We start from the raw sequence: 25,136 nt of genomic DNA on the forward strand, positions 1-25,136 counted from the left end.
TGCATGCTAAGATTTGCTCAAACTTGCATTGAATCCTGAAGGTCTGCCTGCAGATGTTTTAGTTGTTTTGGTTTATAGAAGCAGTGAAATACCTCATGTGATTGTTCCTTTCTATGATGCAAATCAATAATTACTTTACAGATAAGAAAGGTTTGGGATATGTTGCTAATCAGAACAGGTTTTTCAGCTTTATTTGCCACTAAATAGTGATGAATGCTGTTATAATTTCAAACATTTATTTATGAACAACAAATAAATGCAACAAAAATTGAGAATTTTCAACCATAAATTAGGGCATCGTTGTCATATCATTTTTTCCCCTCATATAGCAATAAACACCATAATTATCTATTATTATGGAAGACAGCATCTCCATGTTTTTGTCAACCTTTGTAGATAAAAGGTTGCATAAAAATATTAATTTATCTTTTGTTTGAGCTTCTCTTCCGTTACCCAAACCAGCAACAGGATTTGGATTTGTAGCCTTAGCCTTGCAGAGAACTTTCTAATTCGTAGTTGCAGGACAAAGTGAGGCCTGCGGCTCTCCTGGCAGTGAACTCCAGTCCTTTGCACTCCAGAGTGTCCTTTGAAGCATGTCTCCTGTGTTGGAGTGGGTGGCAGGCAGAGCTGTTGTCAGCTCCACTGGCGCTCCTCCACGACTGGAACGCAATTACACAGATAGGAATCTGGACAGTGAAGGGAACACGCCTGTCTTTCATGGCGGCTGCTATCAAGATGGAGCTGAACAGCAGCCCTGGGACTGAACTGTTTCCACCCAGGATGCTCTAAAGCTTCCCAGCTCAGGACTCTGGCTTGTCACAGACTAAAGCTGGGGCTTTTCAGTCTGATAAGTCCATGTTTTTACAGGAGGAAAGACCTGAAATGTTTAGAAAATAGGAGAAATTAAGATGTTTGAAGATAAAACTGTCTAAAATAAGTATATATTTTTTTGTTTAGATGAGTGTAGTTGATGATTATTTAATTAATTGGAAAAATGTTAGGTTTTTGAGATTCCAGCTAGTTTATAAAATTGGATAATTTCAGTCACTGTCCAGTTTTTTCCCAATGCCTCTCTAAATTTCCCATCCATTTTACAAATCTCACATTTCAGAAGAATACTGCATGTATCAGTGGATGATAAATCGACATATAAAGAATATATACTTAGCTGATTTTCTAATAACTTAACTAAATTTTAGCGTAAATTGCAAGAAATTTAAATGATTTGTTTCTAATTTTTAGCACCACAATGAACATCATATATAGACATTCATGTCATACTTGAGGAAGTAATTTGGAGAATAAACACAGACCAATAAATGACAAAACAAGAACAAAAATAAAATAAAACACACATAAAACCCCAGCAATTGTTTCCATAAGTAGATGAATAAAAAGTAGATTACTACAAATATTGAGAAAATAAATAAAATGCAGATGAATCAGAAACCGAGCCTTTTCTCTGAATAGCGTAAAGGGAAGCTAAAGCTCTATGACTTGGTGAATTTAGCTGTTATGAATGTAAACAGGGAAGTCTACACAGACATGCAAATGTGCACAAACATACAAAAGCAACCTCTAACGAGGAACTTGCCTTTCAGTTTCAGCTTGAACTGATGCGGTTTGTCGTAGATTCACATGCTATCGTTGCCTCAGTTCTCACAGGCGTTACACGATTCATAACCTCCAGTTCCATTAAACATTTTACCAAAACATCTAAACCAAATATTGGAAAACATTCATTGGTTGCATTGTGATTAGAGATGCACCAGTTCGAAACTAAAACATGTATCCAACACGATATTGAAAACATTGATCCATAAGGGCAGATCTATTGGGTCTAATTCTATGTTTTGTGATCTGAGCGTCATCACGCTTTATTTATTTTACATTACATTTAAAATTCCTAATTGCACTTTCTGAACCATTTGAAACAGTTTGTGGTTTAGTTTAGCATGTTTGACCAAGTTAGTAAACTTATTTTCAGTTTATTTATTTCACATTAGCTGTTAAACTAATAGCACAAACTGAAAAATTAAAGTTGTTTTTACATGTTTGACCAAGCTTGTGAAGGTATTGGTGTATTTAAGTGTGCTGTACTGGTGCGGAGTTATCAAATAAATTTGTAATCCAGTAAAAAAAAAAAAAAGAAAATGAAGTTATTTCAGTGTGTTTTTCTGTGTCGAATCGGCATCAACCGATACTGGTCCTCCAATATCTGTTTCTGTATCGGTACTAGGTTGGTGCATCCCTTGTTGTCATATCATCATTTTGTTTCTTTTTCCAGTTTTGTGGTTATTTACTTAATGTTCTGTATTTCCTGTGATAAATCTGACTAATTATTTAGAGAGGGTGTTGTTTTTTTCCTGGATGTGGGCGGATCCTGTGTCTTTAAGACGTCGCAAGATGTCAGTCTGAGTCTCCAGACAATTCAGCGATGCCGTGAGATTGCTGAAATCGGCCACCAAATCCAATTTCACATACTGCTTTTGCCAAAATTTATGGACTGGACCATATAGATTAGATTTCCTTGAGGAAACCGGGGTGGTTGCTGCCTCTTCTGGCTTGCACAGGAGTCCCTGATAGGATCAGATTGTCCATCCAGCTTTGCTCAGCAGGAGGCAAATGGAACTGGACCCAGTGGCAGTGTGTGAGACGCCTTGTCTCCCTGTGTCTCACTGATGTGGATAATCAACCTACCCACTGGTGCTTCATGTGTGGTCCTGCCAGCAGCGTTTTTAATCTCATCCCACGCTCACACACTCCACGGCAAACAGACAGATGTAATTTATACTCAGGTTGTGATTTGCAGCTAGCCGGACCTCGATGCTCTCTTCTCCCGTTTAAGCCCCCCCTTGCGATAGATTTCTCTCTCCCTTGAGTGTGTTTAACTTTATTAATGTCCTTTTCATCTCTGCTACATTGGTGGAGATGTCACCTTTGGCTATTTCTGCAGAAAGAGATGCTTCTCAGCTTAATGTGTTTGTACCACTTTGTCTCTCAGCAGTGCTATCTGCTGACTTTTTACCATTCGCAGCAAAAATTAAATCCAAGGACAAAATGGCAGCGCTTTGGCTCAGAACAATGTTAAATTTATCCTTTTGACTAAAAAGTATGCCTAATAGTACTTCCTGCTCTGTATGAATTATTTGTCATATTACAAGACACATTTTATTGATATTTCTGTAGATATTTTTCTCACACATTTCGATTTCTTAAGGATAAAAAGGATATCTCTACACATAAATTGCATATTTTTCATTTGTTTTGCTGTATCACACATTGAGTTTAATTTCTTATTTGACCAATTAATGAGCAACCAAAGATGAATATAAAATTATTAAAAAGCTTAAATCTGTAAATGACAAAAGCATCGAATTCCAGGCTTTTAAATTGCTTTAATTTGGGGTTTAAAACTGGATCTGTTCTTAAATATGATTTAGAGACCAAGCAAAGTGTCGATCGGCTACATTTCACATTTTGAAATGAATCCAGCCCAGATGCAACAATAATAATAATAAAAAAACATTTCAAAATTCATCCCTCAGCTGTCAAGAACTTTATAGGAACTACATAAATAAATCTATCAACTTGAGTCTGGCGAAGTGTGCAGTTTTAAAAAGAAAAATGTATCACAGCCCTGTTTTTAAACCACTGCTGTATCGAACACCTACAGTCATTTATGCACACAGGATGTGTATTAATAGGATTGGCAGGCAAGAGTAGTAACCACATATCAACACGGCAGTCATAAACAAACATGTGGGACAACTTGCTCATTATTCCTAATAAACTTTGTAGCTGACATAAAGTTGAAAGCTTAATTTAAATGGTGCTTGTTTAACTAGCAGCTGGTGCAAATGGGAAAAACGGTATTGTAAATATAGCTATCTAATCAGTAGCAGGCTGGGTTGTAATTCTGAAGTTTGGGTCTACTGGTTGGACTGGTGGGACCTAAACTGACTAGGATTCCTTTTCGTTTCACTTTTTCTCCATGTGACTGCTGCTCAGCAGAAACTTGTGAATCATCATAAAGACAGTGATGCAGATTGAAACATCCTTTGTTTCAATCCCTTTTATGTGGAGTCGTTGAGTTTCCTCTCATATACGAGCGAGCAACACGTACACCCAACTACTTTCTCTAGCAGACTGTAGATCTGCTCCATCTTGGGGAACTCGTCCTACATTTTGATTAAGAAAGCATGATTGTAATGGGAGGAACATCTGGACTTGACACCATTGGATGCGACACGTGGATTGCTCTTTGTGTGAAATCTGGATGTCTTTCCCGGATAATTTTGTTCAAGCCGATCAGATTGCCCGAGCACAAAAGGCGGATTGGTGGCAGCCAAACTTTGTGCTCACCGCAACAGAGGGGAATGAGATCAGGGTTACATAGCAGAGGGGTGGGACTTGGATTTGGTTTTCTGCCTCAAGGACTTTGCTGTGGACCGGAGGTAGTGGGAGACATGTGTTGACCAGCTCCAAACACGTGCTCGACAATCTGGGAAGCCCCTCTGGTTTGTGTTACCCCGCTATGTGTCTTTAGGTTGTAGAATGACCTGAAAAAAGCTTTTATTCTACCTCCTTTCCATCTGCTATATGATGGCATGTAACTTCTCCCTTTTTCATGAAGTTTTCTTGTCCAGTTGCATGATCACAGAAAACAAAAGTGACTAGAAAGTACCTTTAAGTAACTTTTGTTGTATTTCAACTTCTAACACCAGTCGTTTGTGAAAATGGCTTAATTGTGTCAAAAATATTGAGCAAAAACGTTTTCCCCAAATGTTGTCATTCTGTTGAACATTGATCTGGGTCTGAACACTGTAGTGTCAAAGATGGAGTCACCAAGGTGACTATCCAAGAGAGTATTGACCCTCTTCGGTTTGGTCTGGGTCTTCCCAATCGAGGTCCAATCAGACCGCCTTAGCAAACTTACTTGAATGTGAAGGAAGCAGCAGCTCTAGTTCAAGTTTCTCTTCTGAGAATCTCAAAAGATGGAGATTCTCATCTTATCTCCTAGGCTGAATCCAGTCAGCCTATAAATGTACTCGTCTCTATCCACTTGTTTCTGGAATCTTTTTCTTGAAGTCATAATCCATATTGTCCATAGATAAAGATTTAGAATGTAGACTGACTAGTAACTCCTGTGTTCACCACCACAATCGTTCAACCTATCAGTTTGTCTCCAATTCCATCCTACCATCACTAAACAAGTCACTTAGAAACCCGAACTCCCCCACTTCAAGTAGAGATCAAGTAGTAAAGACCAACCCACCTTTATCCCGATTGAGAACCATGACCTCAGGCTCAAAAACCAACTCCAGTTTAAGGTCACTGCTTGAAAAATGGAAACAGAACATCATCTGCTGAAAGGAAAGATGAAGCCCTGACATTTCTTAACCAGACACCCTCCAAACTGTCTTGAGAAGTGGTCATAAACGCTTTAAACAAGATCAGTGACAAGGGGCAGCACAAGTGGAGTCCAACATGTACTTGGAAGGAGCTACACTTTGTGCTGAGGCTACAGGCGTACCTCTTGCCACTATGAGCCTCAATGCGAGTCATAAACATTGTCTAGATAACAAAACACCCGTGAACTAGACAACCAAACCCCCATGTTCCCCTCAACAATCCTCAGGGCTACAAACCTTATCTACCAGTTCTCAGAAATCAGAAATCCATAAAATCTGTTCATGCCTCCTTTCTAAACACCACAGTCAGTTTTTCCAGGGAGGCTCAGAAATCCGAAAACACTATAGCTGGAACACACCGACCTTTTAAAATGCCATCCGCAATTGTCAGGGAACGTCATGTACCTTTAAGAGGTTTATGAACTACAACAGGTTCTGCTTGTCATTTCAGCTCCTCTTTCAGTTGTATTTAGGATGGAACTGGCATTGAGTCAGGTTACGTTATGTATTTGTTTCAGGGTTTTCTAGATATTCACTTCCAATTCAACAAAACCTGTGAGCCACTCTGTTATATTTAGTGTCATTACAAGTTATCCAGGATTCTACCCTCTAATCTTCAACGATCCAAGCAGGACTTCCTGATTATATCTCCTGATCTCTCCACTTGTTTAGCTGTCAGCGCTCTGCAGTTGGCTCTGCTTTCCTCCTGTCTAACTGAGCTGCCTTGATGATGGCTAAATTTGTGCACATTAACATCTTCCAGGAAAGTGCCTCAAAAGTGAAGGTTGTTTTGCTTGAAGGGAAAACTGCACTTTTCACCTGAATTTTTTAATGTCTTTTTTTTTCTTCTGTACAATTACACTCTTAATAAAGCTGCAATTTTTTTTCAGTCCATCTCTACCTAAGATTCCCAGTTAAACCTAGGTCTGGACATCGACTTGGCCATGAATATGTTAATCTAAACAAGACATAAACCAGTATCCTATTGTTTAGTCGCAAAAGATTCTGGTTGGAACATTACAAAATGGTGGAAAGTGTATAAAAGCTATTGAAGCTTCATTTTTGTTTGGGGGCTGAGGTTAAAAACTGAGTGGGAGTGAAAGAATAGCATGAGCCAGATTTCCACCGTCCTCTTCTGTAGTTGTCAAATGACTTCATGAAATTAGACCAACACATGCAGGGAAGGAGAAGGGAAAAAGAAAACATGTGGAGTGTTGCATATCTTCACCGATGAGTCTATTAAAGTGCTATCAGATTAACAACGGCGAGCGCTAAGTGCTGGGTAACGGTGACTTCAGTGCAGTCAGATGCCTCTGGATATACTATTCACGTTGAAATGATCTAATTGTTCTCAGTTCTTGATTATTTGCATGTTTTATAGAGTGCTTGCCTCATTATCTTAAGTTTCATACGCTTTCCGCCCTTAGTTTTATTTTTATATGCTGCAGCTACATATAAACTTTTGTACTGGCATGTTTTCATTTGTGGTTTCAGGCTCTAAGAAAACCATTTAAACACCAATTTCAGCTTTGTGCTGTTGGCTTCTGTTTGCTTAGTTTTGTTTGTTGTTCTGTTGGCAACTTAACTTGTGGTCTGATAAATTTTCTTTTTAACCCCACCTGAGGAAGTGAATGTGCAAAGTCCATGTTTGGTTACATTTGCATCTGACATTTCCTACCCATTCAAAGCTTCATTAAGGGCCCCAGACGCCCTGCTGTGTGAGACTTTGTACTTGTAGTGAAACAGTCATCTTAGTTTAGCTTATCTGAGAGGTAAAACAGTCCCATCTTTCCTGTTTTTGATTATGAAGGCGGCTATATTTAGCTTCCTCTTTGGCAGCAGCTTATGCTTGATTAAATCGAGGAAAAGATTTGCCTGGTGGTGTTGGCGTGAACCACTTGATGACAGCCTGGCTTTCCTGGTTGTTCATTTGGTTGGCTGACTGGTACGCTGATGTGGCCGGGTGACTGAAGGATGGAATAACAGCAGCTCACTCCACGGCTTTTGTCTCGGGACATCCCCTTTACCAAACAGCTGAAAGCTCCTGTTTAATTAGGCTTCTCTTTCGAAGAACACAGCCCCCACAGTGTTATTTACACAAAGCAACTCCACAAATATGGTTGAAAGTTTTTGCAGACTCTTTAGAAAGGCGCAGCCTTCTTCTCGCTCCCTCAGACGTTACATCAGAGTAAACATTTCTTGCTCTGAAGAAGCCGGAGAACATTTAAACCTTCTAATTAAAGAGTTTAAAACCATTTTGTTTGTATTTGGGACGACTGTCTCACAGTAGTTTGCTCTAATTTTGGCCCATTCCTCCTGACAGAACTGGTGTAACTGAGTCAGGTCGAAAACACTCCTTAAGCCACTTTGTCGGCCATTGTTCAATATATTGTCTCAATATTTCCACTTGATCCTGTTTTGTAAAATGCACCAGTTCCTCCTGCAGCAACAGTGACATCATCCTTGTTTAAAATTATTTGTAAGTTAAATGTCAGACATTGAGTGGTTCTGTTTTTATCGTGGATGTGAATATGTGGTTTTAACTGCATCCAGTTTCTTCACACTTTTTGCAAGATGTGAAAACACCCTTAAAATAAATAACTCTTTTAATGTTGTAATTTCATTTAAGCTCATTAAAAAAAACAACAACCTTTAGCTATTTTGAATTTATTTAGCGCTCAGCAACTCTCAGAAGTCTTTGCAAAATGTTGTTTAATGTATGCATTTTCAATACTTACGAACTGTGTTTGAGTAATCTTTTAAAGCAGATGTTGGTTATCGTAAGAAATTGTTTTGAGCTTGTGTCATGGTAACCAGTCATTACTTTGCATAACTTCTGCAAAGCCAGCAGAGCAGGTCAACCCTGCTTCTAGCAACACTGCTTCTGCTTCCCACGCTCAATAAATTTAACTTTTTATTTATTCATATAACTTTACCTCTTTTTAAAACATGTTACCTATATTGAAACAATATAATTCTGCTCTAAGTATTATTTTTGACACAGTTTTCACCTTCTGCCAGCAAATGTCAGTTCTGATGAAGCCAGCGCCTCTGAATGACAGTCAGGACAAATTACTGTTAATAAATAACCCTGCAGGCTCGTCTGATTGTGACGCTTTCAGCATCCCCTTGTGTTGTGAGGAAATGGGTCGGAGAAGGACGAAGGTTTTTATCGGTTACTGGGTTTGTTGGTGGTGAGTGGTATTGTGATGGACTCTAGATTATTTACCACTTGTTCCTTTCATATTTTAATCTAACACACATCACAAGCTCTTTAACAGACAAAAATTATCATGTCTTCTGGCTTCCTCATGAACACACTCCCACAGCATTATGCTGCTACCACCATGTTTCACCGTAGTTTTGGGGTGTTTAGGGTGATATTTACTGTACTTTTTTTGTTCCCAGTCGTCTTATTATCTCTCTGAAATGTGAGATGCTCTGTCTCAGCTCTATCCTTCCTCCATACTGCAGCATCCTAAAGTTTCTGAGTTCTCCTCTAAATTGTCGTCTCCAGTGTGATGGTGTCAGAGTTGCAGACAATAAAAAAAAAAGCAACTATATGGCTGACCCAGTCGACCTTATTGATTTTCTTCTCCTGTTTCTCCCTGCGTTCCCTCAGACCTCCTAAACGGAGCCCAGGAGAAGTGCGAGCTGCCGCCTCTGGATGGTTTTCCTCACTGCGAGAGCAAGATCAAGGTGAATCACAAACACACACTCATCTCTCTCCATCTGTTCCTGCTTTTTTTTCCTACTCCCTTCAATTATTATTTTGTATGAGATGCTTTTATTTCTTTATTTAAAAAAGAGGCTGACCTGGAAAGACCCAGACTCTGAACTTGATACATATTTGCACACACACAGTTTGCATGTTACCACCCACTAGAATGATAAATTATCTGTTGCAAGGCTATGCAAATATGAAACAGAACATTTTTATCACTGCCATATTGAGTCCATTCGCTATTTAATTCCAGGCAGATGACATAGCAGTTCAGCCGTTTGGGTTACTAACAAGCCTGTTTCATTCATATCCTTCTTTTTTTTTTATTATTACTGGATGGATTTTTATGTGTTCCTCCTGGGGAAAAAATGAACATTTTGTTTTGTATTTTTATTGAAGATGAATCATAAGTGTGCTTGTTAACTAAAGACATGTTTTTACCAGGTACTATCATAATATTTTAACATTCAACCATTTGGTTTTAATATCTAAATTTAAACTGTTTTTTTTTTCACAACAAAGTGTCAAAACACACACCAAACACAAATAACATTACACACAGGCTTGAAAAGTCCCTAAACTGCTGTCCCACTGCAGTTAAATCTTCCTAACTTTCTTCTTAAACATCTGATGAATCAATTTTCCTGCAGTTTTATGGCCCTCATTTGGTTGTGGTTCAAATAAAACGCCACCCAGACAACTTGTGTGCCAAGGCCTGATCTGATGTGTCATTTCTCCTGTGCGCTGCTCCAATAGGGTCACTATAAGTCAGTGTGAGTGATGTTGCTCCAGAAACCATAGTGAGCTCAGAGAAATCCGACTGGAAGGATTTATATTAGCAGTGTTCATGCAGACATGTTGCGATTGTAAAAAAAAAAGAAGCAGATTGTAAACAAACAGCAGGCATCAAATGGAAATGTTAAACTTCTTAGAGGTTATTTTGGTTTTAGACTCGGTGAAAAGCTTGTGAATTTCTTTAGTTTGCAGCAGGCTAACGTTTTCTTTCTGCTTGTCTTTTTTCCAGTGGATGAAGGAGATGTGGCGCTCCGACTCCTGCTACGCCAACTATGGTGTGGACGGCTCCACCTGCTCCTTCTTCATTTACCTCAGTGAGGTGCGTCTGTCATTTACAGCTTTTAAAAAAAATTTAATTTAGATTAGATTTAAAATCTGGAATAGATATCAAATATTTGCCTTTTTGTTGAATCTGGTGTATTTGTGCTACATCTTAAAAAGAAAAGGACGAGAATTATATTTGTTTTTGCAGAGAACATGAAAACCTAGAATATTTTGTAACCTGAGATCGTATAAGAATGAAATAAAGGATTCAAAGAGGATAAATTTTTTATGTAAGTAAATGAGTGTCCTGCAGAGAAGATGACAAAGGAGATGATTCACTGACTTTTCTATTTGAAGGAATGACTTTTTAGCCTACAAGGGAAAAACATGGAATGACATCACATTTCCTCTGCACACCGGGAAAAGACGGAGTCATTCATTATTGACAGGCCTTAAAGTATAGCGGCTCAAGTTCCTTCAGGGGACAGTTTTAGACTTCCTGTTTTCCAGGTGGTGAAATGAAATATTATGAGGTTTAGTTGAAGTCTTTAAAGCTGAAGAAGAGATGTTTTAAATTCATCGCCATCACTGATCTCTAACTCATCTAAGTATATGCTAATTTCAGATCTGCTCCTCTGACTTTTATCTTCTCTGCTCCAAAAACCGATGCTGCTTTTCGTTATCGTCTGTTTGCATTTATTCCTCAAATTGCCTTTTTTTCTGCTCTTCCGACAAAGTTTTATCAGTTGATCTAACATCTGCTATTTCAAGTGAGAGCTTTCTTTTTTTCCAGTCTTTTTTTTTTTTTTGTTGACCATGAATAATGGCAGATGGCTGAATGATTTTAACAAAAGTACGTTTTCAGTCGTGGCTCCGGTTCTTGAAATAGCGAGTTATGAATATTGTATTCAAGCTAAAAGCCTTTCAGGCGGCAAAGAAGAAAACCTAAAACGCAGCGGATGAAAATAGCGATGGAAACAGGAAACAGAAATGTTTGTGATAAAACTCAAACAGAGGAGCTCTCTCTGCATCTCTGTTGTTTCAGCTAATCCAACCCCGCTCCCTTGCACTCGGAGACATGCGAGCGGTTGCCACGGCGACGCGCATATATTTCCCATCCAGAAAACGGATGCGATCAATCTCTCCAGCACTTCTCCTGCGCATCTGTTGACCCACACACACACTCTTTAAGCGCGTGTGTTAGCGTGCATAATTCATGCGAGGAGTGCTGTGTTAACCTTGCACAGGGGCGAAACGGAGAGGGCGACTTATCGCGATGGATGTCAGCAGTGGACGGTCAGGGCTTAATCAGCATGATGTGCAGGTGTTGTGGTTGGAGTCGGAGGGTAAACAAACACTACCTCATAAAAAAAGAAAGAAGCGTGGTTTTCCCCTCAGTATTCTTACTGATTTGCACGTCAATGTTCGCTGATCAGAGAGGAAGCGGATGCATGCAGACACTGACAGCTGGGGATCGACTTGATTTGATCTAATCACAGTTCCTGAAAAGTGACGAGTATCTGTTCTTTATCATACAAATTAACTCCTGCTGTGGGGGGGTGTTACTTTCTCGTTTACTTTCTATCAAAAACAACATTTCCAGCTTGTATGTTGACTGTCAGCATACAAAGGTCAAAGTTTCCCCAGAAAACTTGCTAAGCCCGGTGGTTGGGTGCTTGGGCAGTCATTCATCCAGCGGCCCGTCGAGTTTTTCAGTTTAAAAAAAAAGTTTAAAGTTGACAGGAAATTTGAAAATATCACTTGATAATTATGTGTTATTGAAATATTGGAAGATTTAATACCTGAACACCAACTATAAAGTGTTAAAGTGCAAACATTTTAAAAATACTTAAGTAAATAAGCAATGCTTAGCCTGGTGGGGGGACAAATAAAGCCTGGTGGCCCAGGAGTATTTGCTAATAAAGCTGCAGAAATACTCGATCATCCCACAGATGTTTTAAAACTGCTCCTTGCTTTTCTTGGGAACAAGTGCAGAAACATAAAGCGATGTTTTTCTAATGACCATCTGATGTTGTGAAAACTCTCGCAGCTGTGCTTTACAGTTCACTGTTCCACGTTCAAGGCAGAAAACAGCAGCTGGCCTCATTAAAAAAAATCTACGGTTTAGTTAAAACATGCAGGTAACTGAGGAGCTGAAGGTTTTTTCTTCTTCTTTAGGTGGAAAACTGGTGCCCTCGTCTGCCCTGGAGGCTGAAGATCCTGAATGAGGAAATTGACCGGACTGGACAGGTGAGAATCTGGTGGTTAAAAACAAGTCAGCTGCTTTTCAACAACTCAATATGTTGTTTTGGTCACATCATGCTACATACACCTGCTTCTGAGCAAAAATCTTTATTTAATATAATTGATTTGCAGCTGTATTTGTAAACTGATATTTTAAAACAGCCCAGCAGCAACCAGGCTGCTCTTATCAAGGCTTGTGCCCGGTCCACACTAATCAGCACTTAACAAAAACACTCCCCCCCTGCACACCCTTTCTTTCTCTCTGCTGTGAATGAATCAATATTAAGCACTCTTCATCTCCCTCTCTGGATGCCTCAACAGCCCTGAGCCCTCGGCGCTGGAGAGGCGGGCTTTAGAGATTTTAATTCAGGGCTGGATTTTAATTGGTTCCGTCTGCGAAAGTGATTTCCTGTCGTGATGAGGGATGCTAATGCCCCACAACAGCCTTGTTCCAGGCACCTTAGCAGCTGGTAATGGCTCTGTGGTTTTGCCTCTCATTCGCTGAGGCTTTCCACCGTTACTACGGTTGCCTCTGTTTCATTTCCACAATTTTGCGCAAGTTTGCTATTTAGGATTGTTACAACACAGGAAGAGATTGACATGTTGCAACATTATGATGAAAAGCAAATCTCTTTAGAAAAAAATGCTTTGTTCATCATATTGCAGCTCTGATCTGAGCAGAGTCTTAAAGTTGCTTTTTAGAGTGGTGTAAACTTGTGTGTGTGTGCAGGCGGAGATCCGGACCAGCTTCGCGGGGCTTTACCACTCCATGTCACAACGGGAGGAGTTCCGCTGGATGATGATGAGAATCAAACGGATGGCCGAGCCGTGGGTCAGCGCCATCCGCTCCCTGGCCGCCAAGCAGAACCTGACCAAGCGGCGGAAGAAGAAGGTGAGCTCGATGCGTGGCTCAGCTCCCAGGATTTATCAGAAGATTTTTCAAAACAGTCTCGAGTTGGAGATTTTCCCAGGAGTTGCGCAACCGTCCAATGGTGTCGCGTCTCTAGAGAGGGCGCAAACACAAAGCCAAGCACTTATTCACACTTCCAGGCTGTCCTACTTTAGTTTGAGGAAGAGCGGAGCGACATGGATGATAGATCCAGCTCTGCATTATGTACTCCACGCTTTCCTCAGGCGTTAAAACCTTGGTATACCTGGTAGACCTGTCGCAGTAAATCAATTCATTGAATTAAAATTAGATCAATAATTTTCATTTGCACGAGTTATTGTTTTTCTCTTTCTACCTGTTTTGGTCTCAACTAGCCATGTTTTGAAGAACAATTTTGTTTAGAGACTTTAATGGTACTGATCCAAAGCACCTGACCTGTGTTGTGAACTATAAATTGTAGAAAAAGATAACATGTGAAGTGTTTATGAAAGCATTACTGTTTAACCCTTCCAGACCGAACGTATCGGCAACGATCTAGTCAAATTTGCAGTATCGTAACGCCGCCACACTTTGCACCAACTGAAAAACTGACGGTTTCTGAAAGAGGAGACGTTGCGCTTTCCAGCCAATATCTGGATATTATTGTAATTTCACTCCCACCGTAGCAGGAAGTGATATTAATCTGACAAGATACTCTTTTAATAGAGAGCAGATTGCAAATATAACTTGCTATATATTGAAAATTGTTATTTATAAATGGGTAAATATATTTGCCCATTTGTAAATATAATTTAAAGAATTAAAATAAGCAACAATATTCAGGCGGAGATTTATAACTTGGGTCTTACAGTGTTAAAACCTTGGTATACCTGGTAGACCTGTTGCAGTAAATCAATTCATTGAATTAAAATTAGATCAATAATTTTCATTTGCACGAGTTATTGTTTTTCTCTTTCTACCTGTTTTGGTCTCAACTAGCCATGTTTTGAAGAACAATTTTGTTTAGAGACTTTAAAATTAATTTTGTCGTTTTATTTATTTTGGATATTTAAAGCATCTTGTTCATTATAATTTGAAATGTGTTCATATTTGAGAATGTGTTCTTGCCATTACCACTTCAAAATGGTCTCAAAATAATATAATTATTTATTGCTTTAACTTCTGGGATAATTTATTATCCAGCAAAATTTAAACGTTAGCTTTGTTCTGCTTGACATCCCGTAGTCACTGCTCTGTAATCCACATCCAAATCCTCAGAGTCGGGTATTTAATCTTCTACTTTCCTTCCCTCTCAGATCCTGGTTCACTTGGGCCTGCTCACCAAGGAGTCGGGCTTCAAGATAGCAGAAAACGCCTTCAGCGGCGGCCCGCTGGGAGAGCTGGTCCAGTGGAGCGACCTCATAACCACGCTGTACCTCCTGGGCCACGATGTTCGCATCTCGGCATCGCTGGCTGAGCTCAAAGAGTCAGTGTTCAACAGATTTGAGTTTCTCTATAACTACAGATGTTTTACTAAAGGAGAAGTGAAACATAAAAGTTCAAACCTGTTGTAACACTAGTCGCTTTTTTTTTCCTCTGTAAATCTTCGTTTGCATGAGTCGCAAACGAAGATTTACAGCTTTATTCAGCTTAATGACTATTTGTATTTTCATTGCTGGTTTAGTCAAATGCTCCTTTGTTCACTGCAACTTTTACTCCACAGGATTATGCGTAAAGTGATGGGGAACAAATCTAGCTGCCCCACTCAGGGGGATAGGGTGGTGGAGCTCATATACATCGACATCGTGGGTCTGACCCAGTTCAAGAAGACCCTCGGCCCTTCCTGGGTCCACTACCAGTAAGAACTTTGTTCGTTTGCCATTAATCTTTGTTATATTGTTACATAACCCAGGAAATTCTCAGATAAATATGTATACAGCACTTTAAATTACTTTTTATAGGTATATGTTTGAATAAAATGAACATTGTTGTTTTATTCTATGAACTACTGACAACATGTCTCTGAAATTCCAAGTAAAAATTTTGTATTTGCAGAAAAATTATGAAAAAGATGCCTCAAGTAATGCAAAGAAAACAAGTTTATATTCATTTAGAATCAACAATACTAACATTTTAACTCAGGAAGATTTCAAAAATCCATATTTGGTGGAATAACCAGAAGGTTTTCAATGGGGTTTCTTCCAAAACTGTATATTTTTATTCTATATAAATGAAGAAAATAACATTTTAAAGTTTGTAATAATCCACAGGGTTTATTGAGAGTTATTGTTTCTCTCTGTTTCCATCAAAAAGTGTAAAGTCAGCGCTTTGTTTTAATATTTACGCTCAGGTTGGAAGATTTTATCAGTGTAATAAAGTCCAAACGCTGTAAAATGCTGTTTAAAGTTTGTTTGTTCACAGAAAATGCAGAAACTCTGCAGTGCTTGTCTTTATAAAATCTACATAAAGCACAGGTATTGCAACATGTAAAAATGTTTAAGGTGTAAATACTTTTGCGGTGCATTCTGGGTATGTAACCCATGTGCTGTGCCCTCAGTGGTTTAGCTGTTGCAGTCATGTTTCAGAGAGGAAGTTTGTCTGTCGGTACAATGGGTCTATTTTCTGCTCAAACATTACCGCAACGTCCCAAACGGCCCGAGGTCTACCTTTTGTTTATAGCACTGTAACCGGCCCAGGCTATTCTTTCTCAGAGTGCTCCATTGAGGACTGTAGATTAGGTCGCCCTGGTTTGTTTAGAAAAAGCTCCTGCCTGCTCCTCCTGACAGGAAAAGAGGGGCAACAATAAGCCTGGGGGCACTAATGGCTCCACTGGTTCCTCTCTGCTTGTCACAAACCTTTTGTTTCCCTGTGAAGTAACACCTTAAACTCCATCTGCTCGCTCTGAGCCCAGAGGAAATTTGATTTCGCCTCAGGCTTAATGGGAGGTCCAATTAGTGTTTTTCTGCATTGTTGCTACACATTCATTTCTGAGCAGTTAATGCCATATTAAGCTTTTTATGTTATCTTTAATCACAAGAAAAAAACTAAGTTTGCCTTCTTTTTTGTTAATTACTTTCCCTATAAATTATAAATATGTAAAGAGAAGAAAGGAGCTTTTTATTTCTAAGAATGCATCATTGTAAAAAAAATGATGTTTTTGTTTCCCTCCTTCCTCCATTTTGCTTATTTCTACCATGAAGTAGTTTTCCATCGAGAAAACCGAAGCCATTCGAGAGATTTCTATCTGTCATTTCCTTGGAAATTGAAACTCTTTTGCATCAGCTTGGCTGCAGGAAATATATAAAACGGCTTACAGAACTTTTCCAACTCCAACAAACAAATTAAATGTTCACATTTAGAACTGACGTGGATGAGGATCAGATGTGGAACAGTTACTATTGTTTATAAAGTTTGACATTTTATCAGAAGAAGTAAATACAGGATGTTCCATGTTGAAATGACTGTATTAGGAAACCTCATTGTTTCTGTTTCCTCTTTCAGTACCAGCCAAATACTTTCCTCATGAGGCAAAATGATAAAAAAATAACTGAAAGTATCTAGATGTGTTTAGCCGATTTAATTTATCATTAGTATTTTTTTAAAAACCACAAAAACTGACTCGGAGTTCCCATGCGGTGACGCTGGCTCAAGTTTCCATGACGTCTTCACATATTGTGGAAACGGGGAAATCTTTTGTATTCATCCACAATTCATCAGGGATCACTTTATCTGGATTACATCCTTCTACTTCCATGATCAGTCGGGTTAAATTAAGTGTTGCCGTGTATTTGTGGGCTTTCGAACGATTCAGGCCGGCGGCTCACCCCCATCTGCTGAAGGTCTACCTCGCAGGGACAGATGAAGGTTGTTTTCCTCTGGAGAGAGCATGTGGGCTTTCTGTTTGTGCTCTACTTCCAGTAGAACGGTTCCTCCTGGTGGATCTGCTCTCCCAGGGCCTTCCCACGGTTCACACGGCCAGATGTGTATTATCAAAGTGGGCGGACGATCACTGAAAAACAAGATGTTTTTCTGCTCGAGTTGCTCATGGATAACACCACTAACATGGAGAAAAGTAGAGAAAACATCATCTAGAAAAGCTAAAGCAAGTAACAGAGATTGAGTTTGAGTTAAAGGTCAGAAACCAGTTTAAGATTCCTTTCCCCTGGATGTGGTCTAATTAATTTTGTGCCGTGACCTTTGAGTTTGCCATGTTGCTCACTCAACGGTGTTTTCATCTGACAATTAAAGATGGTATATTAAACTGAATCTGTGTATTTTTTTTATTCTTAAATGTTAAACTTAAAGACATTATCGAAGTATTTAAATTGGCTGTTTTTTGCAACGTAAAAATATGATTTTTAGGTTTTATTACATTTTGAGGATCTTGTTCCAGTGACCAAATCAACAAGAAGTAGATGCACAAGACAGTCAGGACTAACCAGTAGCTAATATGCTTAGTAAAATGGCAGCTTGTTTTAACTATTAGCTATAAACAGTCTCTGATTGGTGCCAGAAACTAACAGCTTTTATCATAGTTGTAGTTTCTGCCAGCAGTTAAAGTTTAACTCTGATTTCTTCTCTGTTTTTTGTTTTTTTTTTGCACTACAGGTGCATGCTGCGCGTGCTGGATTCCTTCGGGACGGAGCCAGAGTTCAACCACGCCCACTACGCCCAGTCCAAGGGTCACAAGACGCCGTGGGGGAAGTGGAACCTCAACCCACAGCAGTTCAACACCATGTTCCGTAAGTCTGGATTCCCTTCACAGTCCGGAAAAATCCAAAGAATTGTGCCAAGTTTAAATCCGTTGTACTGTAAAACTGCTCTTCGTAGTTGCAACAAATCCATTTCCCAAGGTAGAGCAGAAGCCATGTTTTCAGGAGGAAGAGGGCGAGCCCCCCTGGGGTGCTGACCTTTTCCCCACGGCTAAGAGAAAGTGAAATGTTACCCCGACTCTTCCAGTTTGCGAGGTGAAGCCAGGAGCTCAAGCGCACCTGAATAGCCCCTTTGTCTGCTGAATAGGGTATGTCTTTCTCAGAAAACCCTGAAGATCTAGCTAAGAGGCGCTAGGTTAGATGATATCTCGGGTGAAACAAGTGCTCTGTGGTTTGGTCCGAGTGTTAAACCCACAACGTGGCATCGATTCCAGATACAAAACTCTGGGGATTTTTCTCCCTTTTCTCTTCTGAGCTGCGCCTTACCTTCAGGCTAGAGATTACATGTACTCATTATGTTTTTACAATGAAGTAATCTATATTTGTAGGACGATATTAAGTGACTGAATTAAATGCTTCTGGACATTTTTATTATTATATCAGGATGATGCTTTCTCTCTATTCTCATGATGTTGCGTCTACAAACTTTTTGTTCTTAAAACAGGCAAATTCAAACTCCAAAATTTAGTAAGTTAAAAATGGAAAAATAAAATCTGTATAAACAGGGCTTTGGACTTTTGCCTTATTTTTTAAAAATCTTTCTACACTTGCAGTTTTGGGCCAAACAAAATAATTTTAAGGGCCACAAATGGCCCCCAGGCCACACTTTGAACAGCCCCGATGTTCAGCGTTTGTTTTTCTCGACACATCTTTTTTGGCCTTGCATGTTTACTTGGATCAAGAAGCTTCTGGGTTTGAAAACAACTCCTTGTGGATTGTGATTGGTTCATTTGTTGCGATTAGGTTTGGCTCCATAAATCACTGAGTCCGGGGAATTTGGACTGTTTGGTCTCCGGTCAATAAGACAAGACCGAGCTGAAACAACCTCATTAATCTATATCACAGTTGGGATTGCAGCGAGTGTTTTCTTGCTGTTCGCTTTCCATTCGAATGGCCTGAACGTCCTTTTAGTTTCTGTCTGGAGACAAAAAGGAGGAGAAAGTAGTTTGGTTTTCCCAAACTAAACTTTTTTTCTTCTAACTTGTAAAATAAAATCAAATTTCTTGGTTATTTGCTGCTTCTAATCCCTTCCAGAGTTGGAAAAGAAACACTTGTAGGAGATTCAGCTGCAGGAATTGGCAATCTACCAGCCTGATTCAATCGATTACATTGTCTGCATATCTTTTTCCCCCTTTTTTAAATATTAGCTTTTCTCTCCAACACATTCTTTAGAAGTAGCTCCAGAAATCTTTCCCTGAATCCTGGAAATCCGATCTTTTTCTGTTTGGGTTTATTTCACGTCAAACCGGAGAAGGAAAATGAACTTCCAGAGGAAGTGGATGCTCTATCATGAAGCAGATTTATCTCCCGACTCCCCAAGTTGATCAGTAGCAACCGAGCAGCTGCTTCTCCAGCAGCGCTGTCCTCCCAGGCTGTTTGTTGGCTAATAGCGATTGAAACTGTAGCAAGCTGAGTGACATTTTGAGTGGCGGCTCTGGTGGGAGAGGAGGCATCTGTTGCCAAAAGCATCAAGAGGGCCGAGCGCTAATTAGCAGCCCGTCCTGTTTACACGGCCAGTTTGCTACGCGAATGCTAGCGTGGCCTGTTTGTAGCGCTGAGTGTTAACCAGGCGTAGTGTTGTATGAAAGATGAAGCAAACGAGGAGCTCAGTGGAGCAGATGTGCTGAATCACGCTGGTGTTGATGTTTCTGTCCCGTTTTGGCGTCTTTGTGATCCTTACATTCCTGCAGGTGTTGATGGGAGTTGTTGGGGGTTTTTTTCACGTGGCTCCTGCTCACACTGGTCTGCTGATATCCTCCCACATTCCTGTTTCCCACCCACACACTCCACATGCAAAGTTGGAGCAACCTCGCTAACCAATCCAGCACAATCCTTCCTTTTTGAATGTTAATACTTTGGCTTATGTTAGCTTAGATGTAATGTAGCTTCATACTTTTTGTCAGAGTGAAAACATAGTGATTCATTTTTATTCATGCAATACACATTTTTGACATTACTAACTGCTCAGACTTTTTACATAAACCTCAGCTGAAGAAAAAAACCCCAGAGAAAATAGTTTCTTACTGCAAACACCGGTTTCTATTTGAAACGATATCATCAGGCTGGTTTCGCTCTGTTCCGGTCCAGACTCTCATTTGTTTTACAAGACAGATGGCAGCGAGGTGAGGCGCTGCCAGCTTCGGCTGCCGCTCTTGACCTGCTCATCTTCCCGTTCCCATAGTTACCAGTCATTGCTTGGCAGTCAAAGGGAGTAATTTGTGTCCCTCTGAGTTTACGATCTGTAGATTTAAGAAGACAACTTTTCACACAGTTTTGAGATTCCTGTTTCTTTTTGCTCCACTCCAGCTCACACCCCAGACAACAGCTTCCTGGGCTTCGTTGTGGAGCAGCACCTCAACGCCAGCGACTTCAGGCACATCGACGACATCAAGAGGCAGAACCAATCGCTCGTCTATGGCAAAGTGGACAACTTCTGGAAGGTACCGTGGGACGTTTTTCAAACCTGCTGTGTACTAGAAATAGCATAAGATGTACTACTAGCATTTTTAAAGCTCGTCCAACACACCTGAACTTTCCATTTGCCCAAACTCCAGTATAAAGTGAATAAAGCAGCATTATGAGGGTATAAATGTGAAAGTGTTGCTGAGAGTCTGCCAGTCGGTGAAGCTTTAAAGAGGGCAGGCAGAGAGGGGGAGCCCATTGCTCACAGCAAGGGGCATTAGCTGCTAATCAGGCTCCCGAGTGTGTTCATTACCTCCTGCTTTTAATTAAAGGGCCATTTTAGGGCTGACTGATAACGAGCTGATAGACCGACTATGTTTCCCTCTCTTGTCCCTTTAGATTGTGCTCTTCTTGGATCTCTTGCTCTGCGCTCCAGAGGGTTCGTTTTGCTAACTCATGTGCATTTTTTAAATGATGCACGCTGGAAATCTGCTGCGATTGTCGGCGCCAGTGGCTCGTTTCAGAAAAACTCTGGTTTCTGCAGAGGTCAGGAACAATACGCAGACTACTTGAAGATGGCAGAATTGTTAGCTTTACTGGAAGACCTTTTACTGCCATGATAAACAGAAGAACGTCTCTTTGTAGCATTTAGAAAACCTCTTCCTGCTAGCTTAAACAGGAAGTAGTGGCTGCTGTGGGTTATCGCTAACCCTAACCCTAATGAGATCATTAAAGAAAAATTCTTGTTGTTCTGATTCCTCAATGATTAGATGAGTAATCATGTTGCAGTCTATTTTATCATTTCTATTCACCTCTTATTAGTTTTCCATCTTTTGTCTTGACACACATTGTACGATTTGTAAACACGTCACAGAGCTCAACTGATTGCCGCTGCACCGCCTTATCGCTCCAATCAGTCGATCAGTACTTGTACAGCCAGATATACTTACTGGAAACAAAAATCAGGAGTCAGAAAAACATGAGTTTATATCTCTGTAATATGCAGCAGTAGTGCTGGACGACGTGTCTGAAAAACATGTCACAGTATAAGTGTTTCAAATTTAGCAATATTGATAACTATCGATTATTTTTTGTTTTAAATATCTGAAATCTTGCTAGTAAACTTTCCTCTGTCATCCAGTTTTCACTCCGCATTGTTTTTCATTTTTATGAAACTTTAAACTGCTGCGGCGCTAGTTCTGAACAGGTTGTTGCTAGGTAACCAAAGAATGAGAGTTGCTAGGTAACCAAAGGGTGAGTGAGTCAGTTGATTCCACCAACCTAGCTTAGCTAACTGTGAAGCTGAGGAGATCAAACCTTTCCTCTGCCTACATTCCCCAGAATGCTGTGCGGTTCAGTGAAATTATTGATTATTCAAACAGAAGTGTTGTCTATTGATATGTTATTGGCCACTACAGCGGTAGCATCCTAATCAGCACAGCTGCTTTTTTTGATGAAATTAAAAGCAGCTTTATGCATTTTAATATGTAATTTTTGTGAAGCTATCATGATATTAGGTAGCTTTCCCCAGTTATCTTGACTCTCGCCTGATTTCTCCTTCCACAGATGGGATGTTTAGCTGAGAATGAATGTGTCTTAGTAAAGTAATAGACCTCAGATAAACTCCAGCCTGTTTGGACGCCCCTCTCTCTCTCTCTCTGGCTGATCAGTATGCTCAGGAGCACAGGTGCAGCAGCCACATTCATCCTGCGAGTGTACAGAGAGAAACGCTGCGTGAAGGAAGCAGCCTGACGAATCACCAGCTCTACATACACACCGTCATTTACACACATGTTTTCACCACATGTCTTTAGTGCCTCCTTACGCAGCAGCAGTAATGATGATGAACCCGTTCTCTCGTTCTTTTCCTTTTACAGCAAGTCCTCTGATGCAGAAACAGAGGAATTTAACTCCGAAGCGCCTCGGGGTGGGAGTTATTTACAGACACTGGAAAGCTCGTAAATTGAATCTTGCGCTTGTGTACGTTGGCGCGCAGGAGCTGCCATATTAGATCAGGTTAGAGTGTGTGTGCATGAATCTACTTGTAGCGCAAGACAAACATAATCTCCCTGCTGCGCCACAGAGGGCTAATAAGCAGCAGAATAACACATGATGGGCGCTTCCACTGAAGCACCTGCTGATCTCAGACATAAATTGCGCTACGGCTGCTTCTGGTTGGAAATGTGAGGCTTTCCAGGCCACTTCCTGCTTCGTTTGCATTCGCGTTGAGGTCAGCGTCATCATTAGCGCCGAACCGCTTCCATTAAAGATCCAGGATGTCGGCGGGGAGACCTAAAATAAAATGGCCAGACCACCTCGGAGATGTCCGTTTCCATGGCAACCCCGGCTGAAGGAGCAGAGATGCAGAGCGAGGCAGCGGAGAGTGACTTCCTGCCTTTTATTTACCCTTATCTTCATCTCCCCCATACACACACAAAACTGATCAGTGACAAATGCATCCATCTTTAGTAAAATATTGAACAAAAAAAAAAGCTTAGAAATATTTTTTTGCCACGTGAATTCTTCAGTACATCTTATTTTGGCGGTGAAAGGAAGCATTGATGGAGGCAGAAAGGTGAGAATGAGCCGGATGCACAGAGAGGTGAAAGCTGCAGGCCTCTGGCTCCAGATCAGAGAACACGATGAAGAAAGAGGAACAACACACACACGCACACACACACACACACACACAGATAGCTTTTACAAAGTAAGGTGATTCAGGCTCATAAACACACACTCAGGTGTGTTTACTGCCAGCTTTATGGTGGGTTTTTCCATTCAGCTGTAAACCTGATCAGTCATGTTGTCTTCTGCACTCTCTCCATTGTTTTTTTTAAATTAAACAATGGAATAGAAAAAATAACAAATTTGCACTTTAAGATGCTTAAATGATTAACATGACCACTAGCACAATATTCCAAAGTGATACAGGAGGCGTTTGGGGCTAAATGTGAACTAAGAAAGGCAGATAAGAACGTAATCTTTGTATGAGCGAAGCTGTGTTCAGTGTTTACTCCTCCTCTTCCTCACATATGCTCAGCTTGGATGCTGGAGCCCACAGTCGCACAGTGGGGACCGAGCCGTCAGCCGTCACAGAGCTCCTGCTGCTGCTCCACCGTCTCCCAAAGCAAAAGCAGAAAGAAAAGAAAAAACAGAAACTCCAGCTCTGGCAGAACACCAAGCACCAATAGATTCTGGGCTATTCTGTCTAATGGGCCGTAACAGAGCGTTGAGAAGAAACAGGGTTTCCTGACTGCACTCCAAGCACCTCTGGATATTATTACACCACAACTAGTTACTGGACGGCTTTCAGATGTCCTGTTGGTTTGCATAAGCTTTATTTATGGCTTTATTTATTAGAACACAGCAATAAAATGTGTGATTAATAGCTAAGATATGAGAAAACAACAGTAACATTTACAACGGTGGTTGAAGATAATTTCTTTTAATGATTTTAATGATTGTTGCTTAAATCCAGTCTGTAATGGAAAGTGTCACGTTTTTCCACAATGTATGATTTAGGTGAGTCAATCAGTTATTGATTAATGATGCTCCTTAAGGTTCAAAGGTCACTCACGCTTGATATGAAAATCTTCAGACTTTTAATCTGCAGCAAGATAAACAACAAAGTCGGACCAAGAGTCTCTTCGTCCAGAAACATTTCCATATTTCAGCTGCAGCTTTCATCCTGGTGATCAGAGACGATGCGCGTTACGCTGAACTGCAGAGCGTCTGAAGTGAATTTTCATTCTGACCGACGAGCTTCCAGTTCTTAGTCTGGAAATGGCTGCAGACTGTTTGATGTTGAACGCACCGACAGCTGCCGTCTGCATCCTGATGATCCCGAACAATGTTGGTCGACCCAGAAGTTTTGTAAATTGCAAAGCATAAAGTTGTTCCTGCTTAAATAAGTTTGTAATCTAAAGAATTAAATGCGATTCCCGGCTCATTTCCGAGAGGCCTTGCGCTTTCCCTCCCAGGACGCTTGTCAGTCAACCCTCCCGTTTCCTCAGAGCCAGAGTTTACAAATTCCCCCTGATTTACACGGCCATAAAGCTCCGTCCTCCTCCTCCTCCTGCAGCTTCAATCAGCCTCGCCAGCTCAAGCAGTAATTTTATAACTCTCTGAGCATGTACTCCGCTCAGAGCATCCATCCATCTGCTTCCTGCTCTTACAGCAAGTTGCAGGCAGAAGCCTGAGATGGAAACATAAATTTCTCATGTATTTACCTGCATGCACCTGTTTCTATTTCTAACTTCTTTATTTGTAAATCCGCCCTTCACAAACACAAATCCTCGCTCAGTTCTCCAGAGTGAAAAGATTAGAGGATTGTAATTTCACCTCCTAATTAGAGCTTCTCTCTCACACACACACCCCTACACACACACATCAGGCTGCTTTAGTTACAGCAGGCTGGCTGGAGGCATCTGATAGCGGAGCCTCCAGGGACCCGGACGAGCGGCTACCTGAAACTTAAGCCCCTACAGGAAGCT

General features: G+C 40.5%; 1 protein-coding gene across 2 annotated transcripts in view; it reads left to right on the forward strand.

Annotated features, from left to right (window-relative positions):
• The window catches only part of mgat5 (alpha-1,6-mannosylglycoprotein 6-beta-N-acetylglucosaminyltransferase), a 43,831-nt gene that overhangs the window by 11,882 nt on the left and 6,813 nt on the right, over window positions 1-25,136 (forward strand). For both annotated transcript variants that reach the window (XM_032556041.1, XM_032556042.1), the window contains 8 exons: window positions 9,037-9,113; window positions 10,163-10,252; window positions 12,376-12,447; window positions 13,172-13,333; window positions 14,626-14,795; window positions 15,033-15,167; window positions 17,918-18,051; window positions 20,548-20,681. In XM_032556041.1, coding sequence (XP_032411932.1) covers window positions 9,037-9,113; window positions 10,163-10,252; window positions 12,376-12,447; window positions 13,172-13,333; window positions 14,626-14,795; window positions 15,033-15,167; window positions 17,918-18,051; window positions 20,548-20,681 — 974 coding nt within the window. The remainder of the gene's footprint in view (window positions 1-9,036; window positions 9,114-10,162; window positions 10,253-12,375; window positions 12,448-13,171; window positions 13,334-14,625; window positions 14,796-15,032; window positions 15,168-17,917; window positions 18,052-20,547; window positions 20,682-25,136) is intronic.

This window comes from Xiphophorus hellerii, chromosome 24 (genome assembly GCF_003331165.1).
Source record: "Xiphophorus hellerii strain 12219 chromosome 24, Xiphophorus_hellerii-4.1, whole genome shotgun sequence".
Classification (NCBI taxonomy): domain Eukaryota; kingdom Metazoa; phylum Chordata; class Actinopteri; order Cyprinodontiformes; family Poeciliidae; genus Xiphophorus; species Xiphophorus hellerii.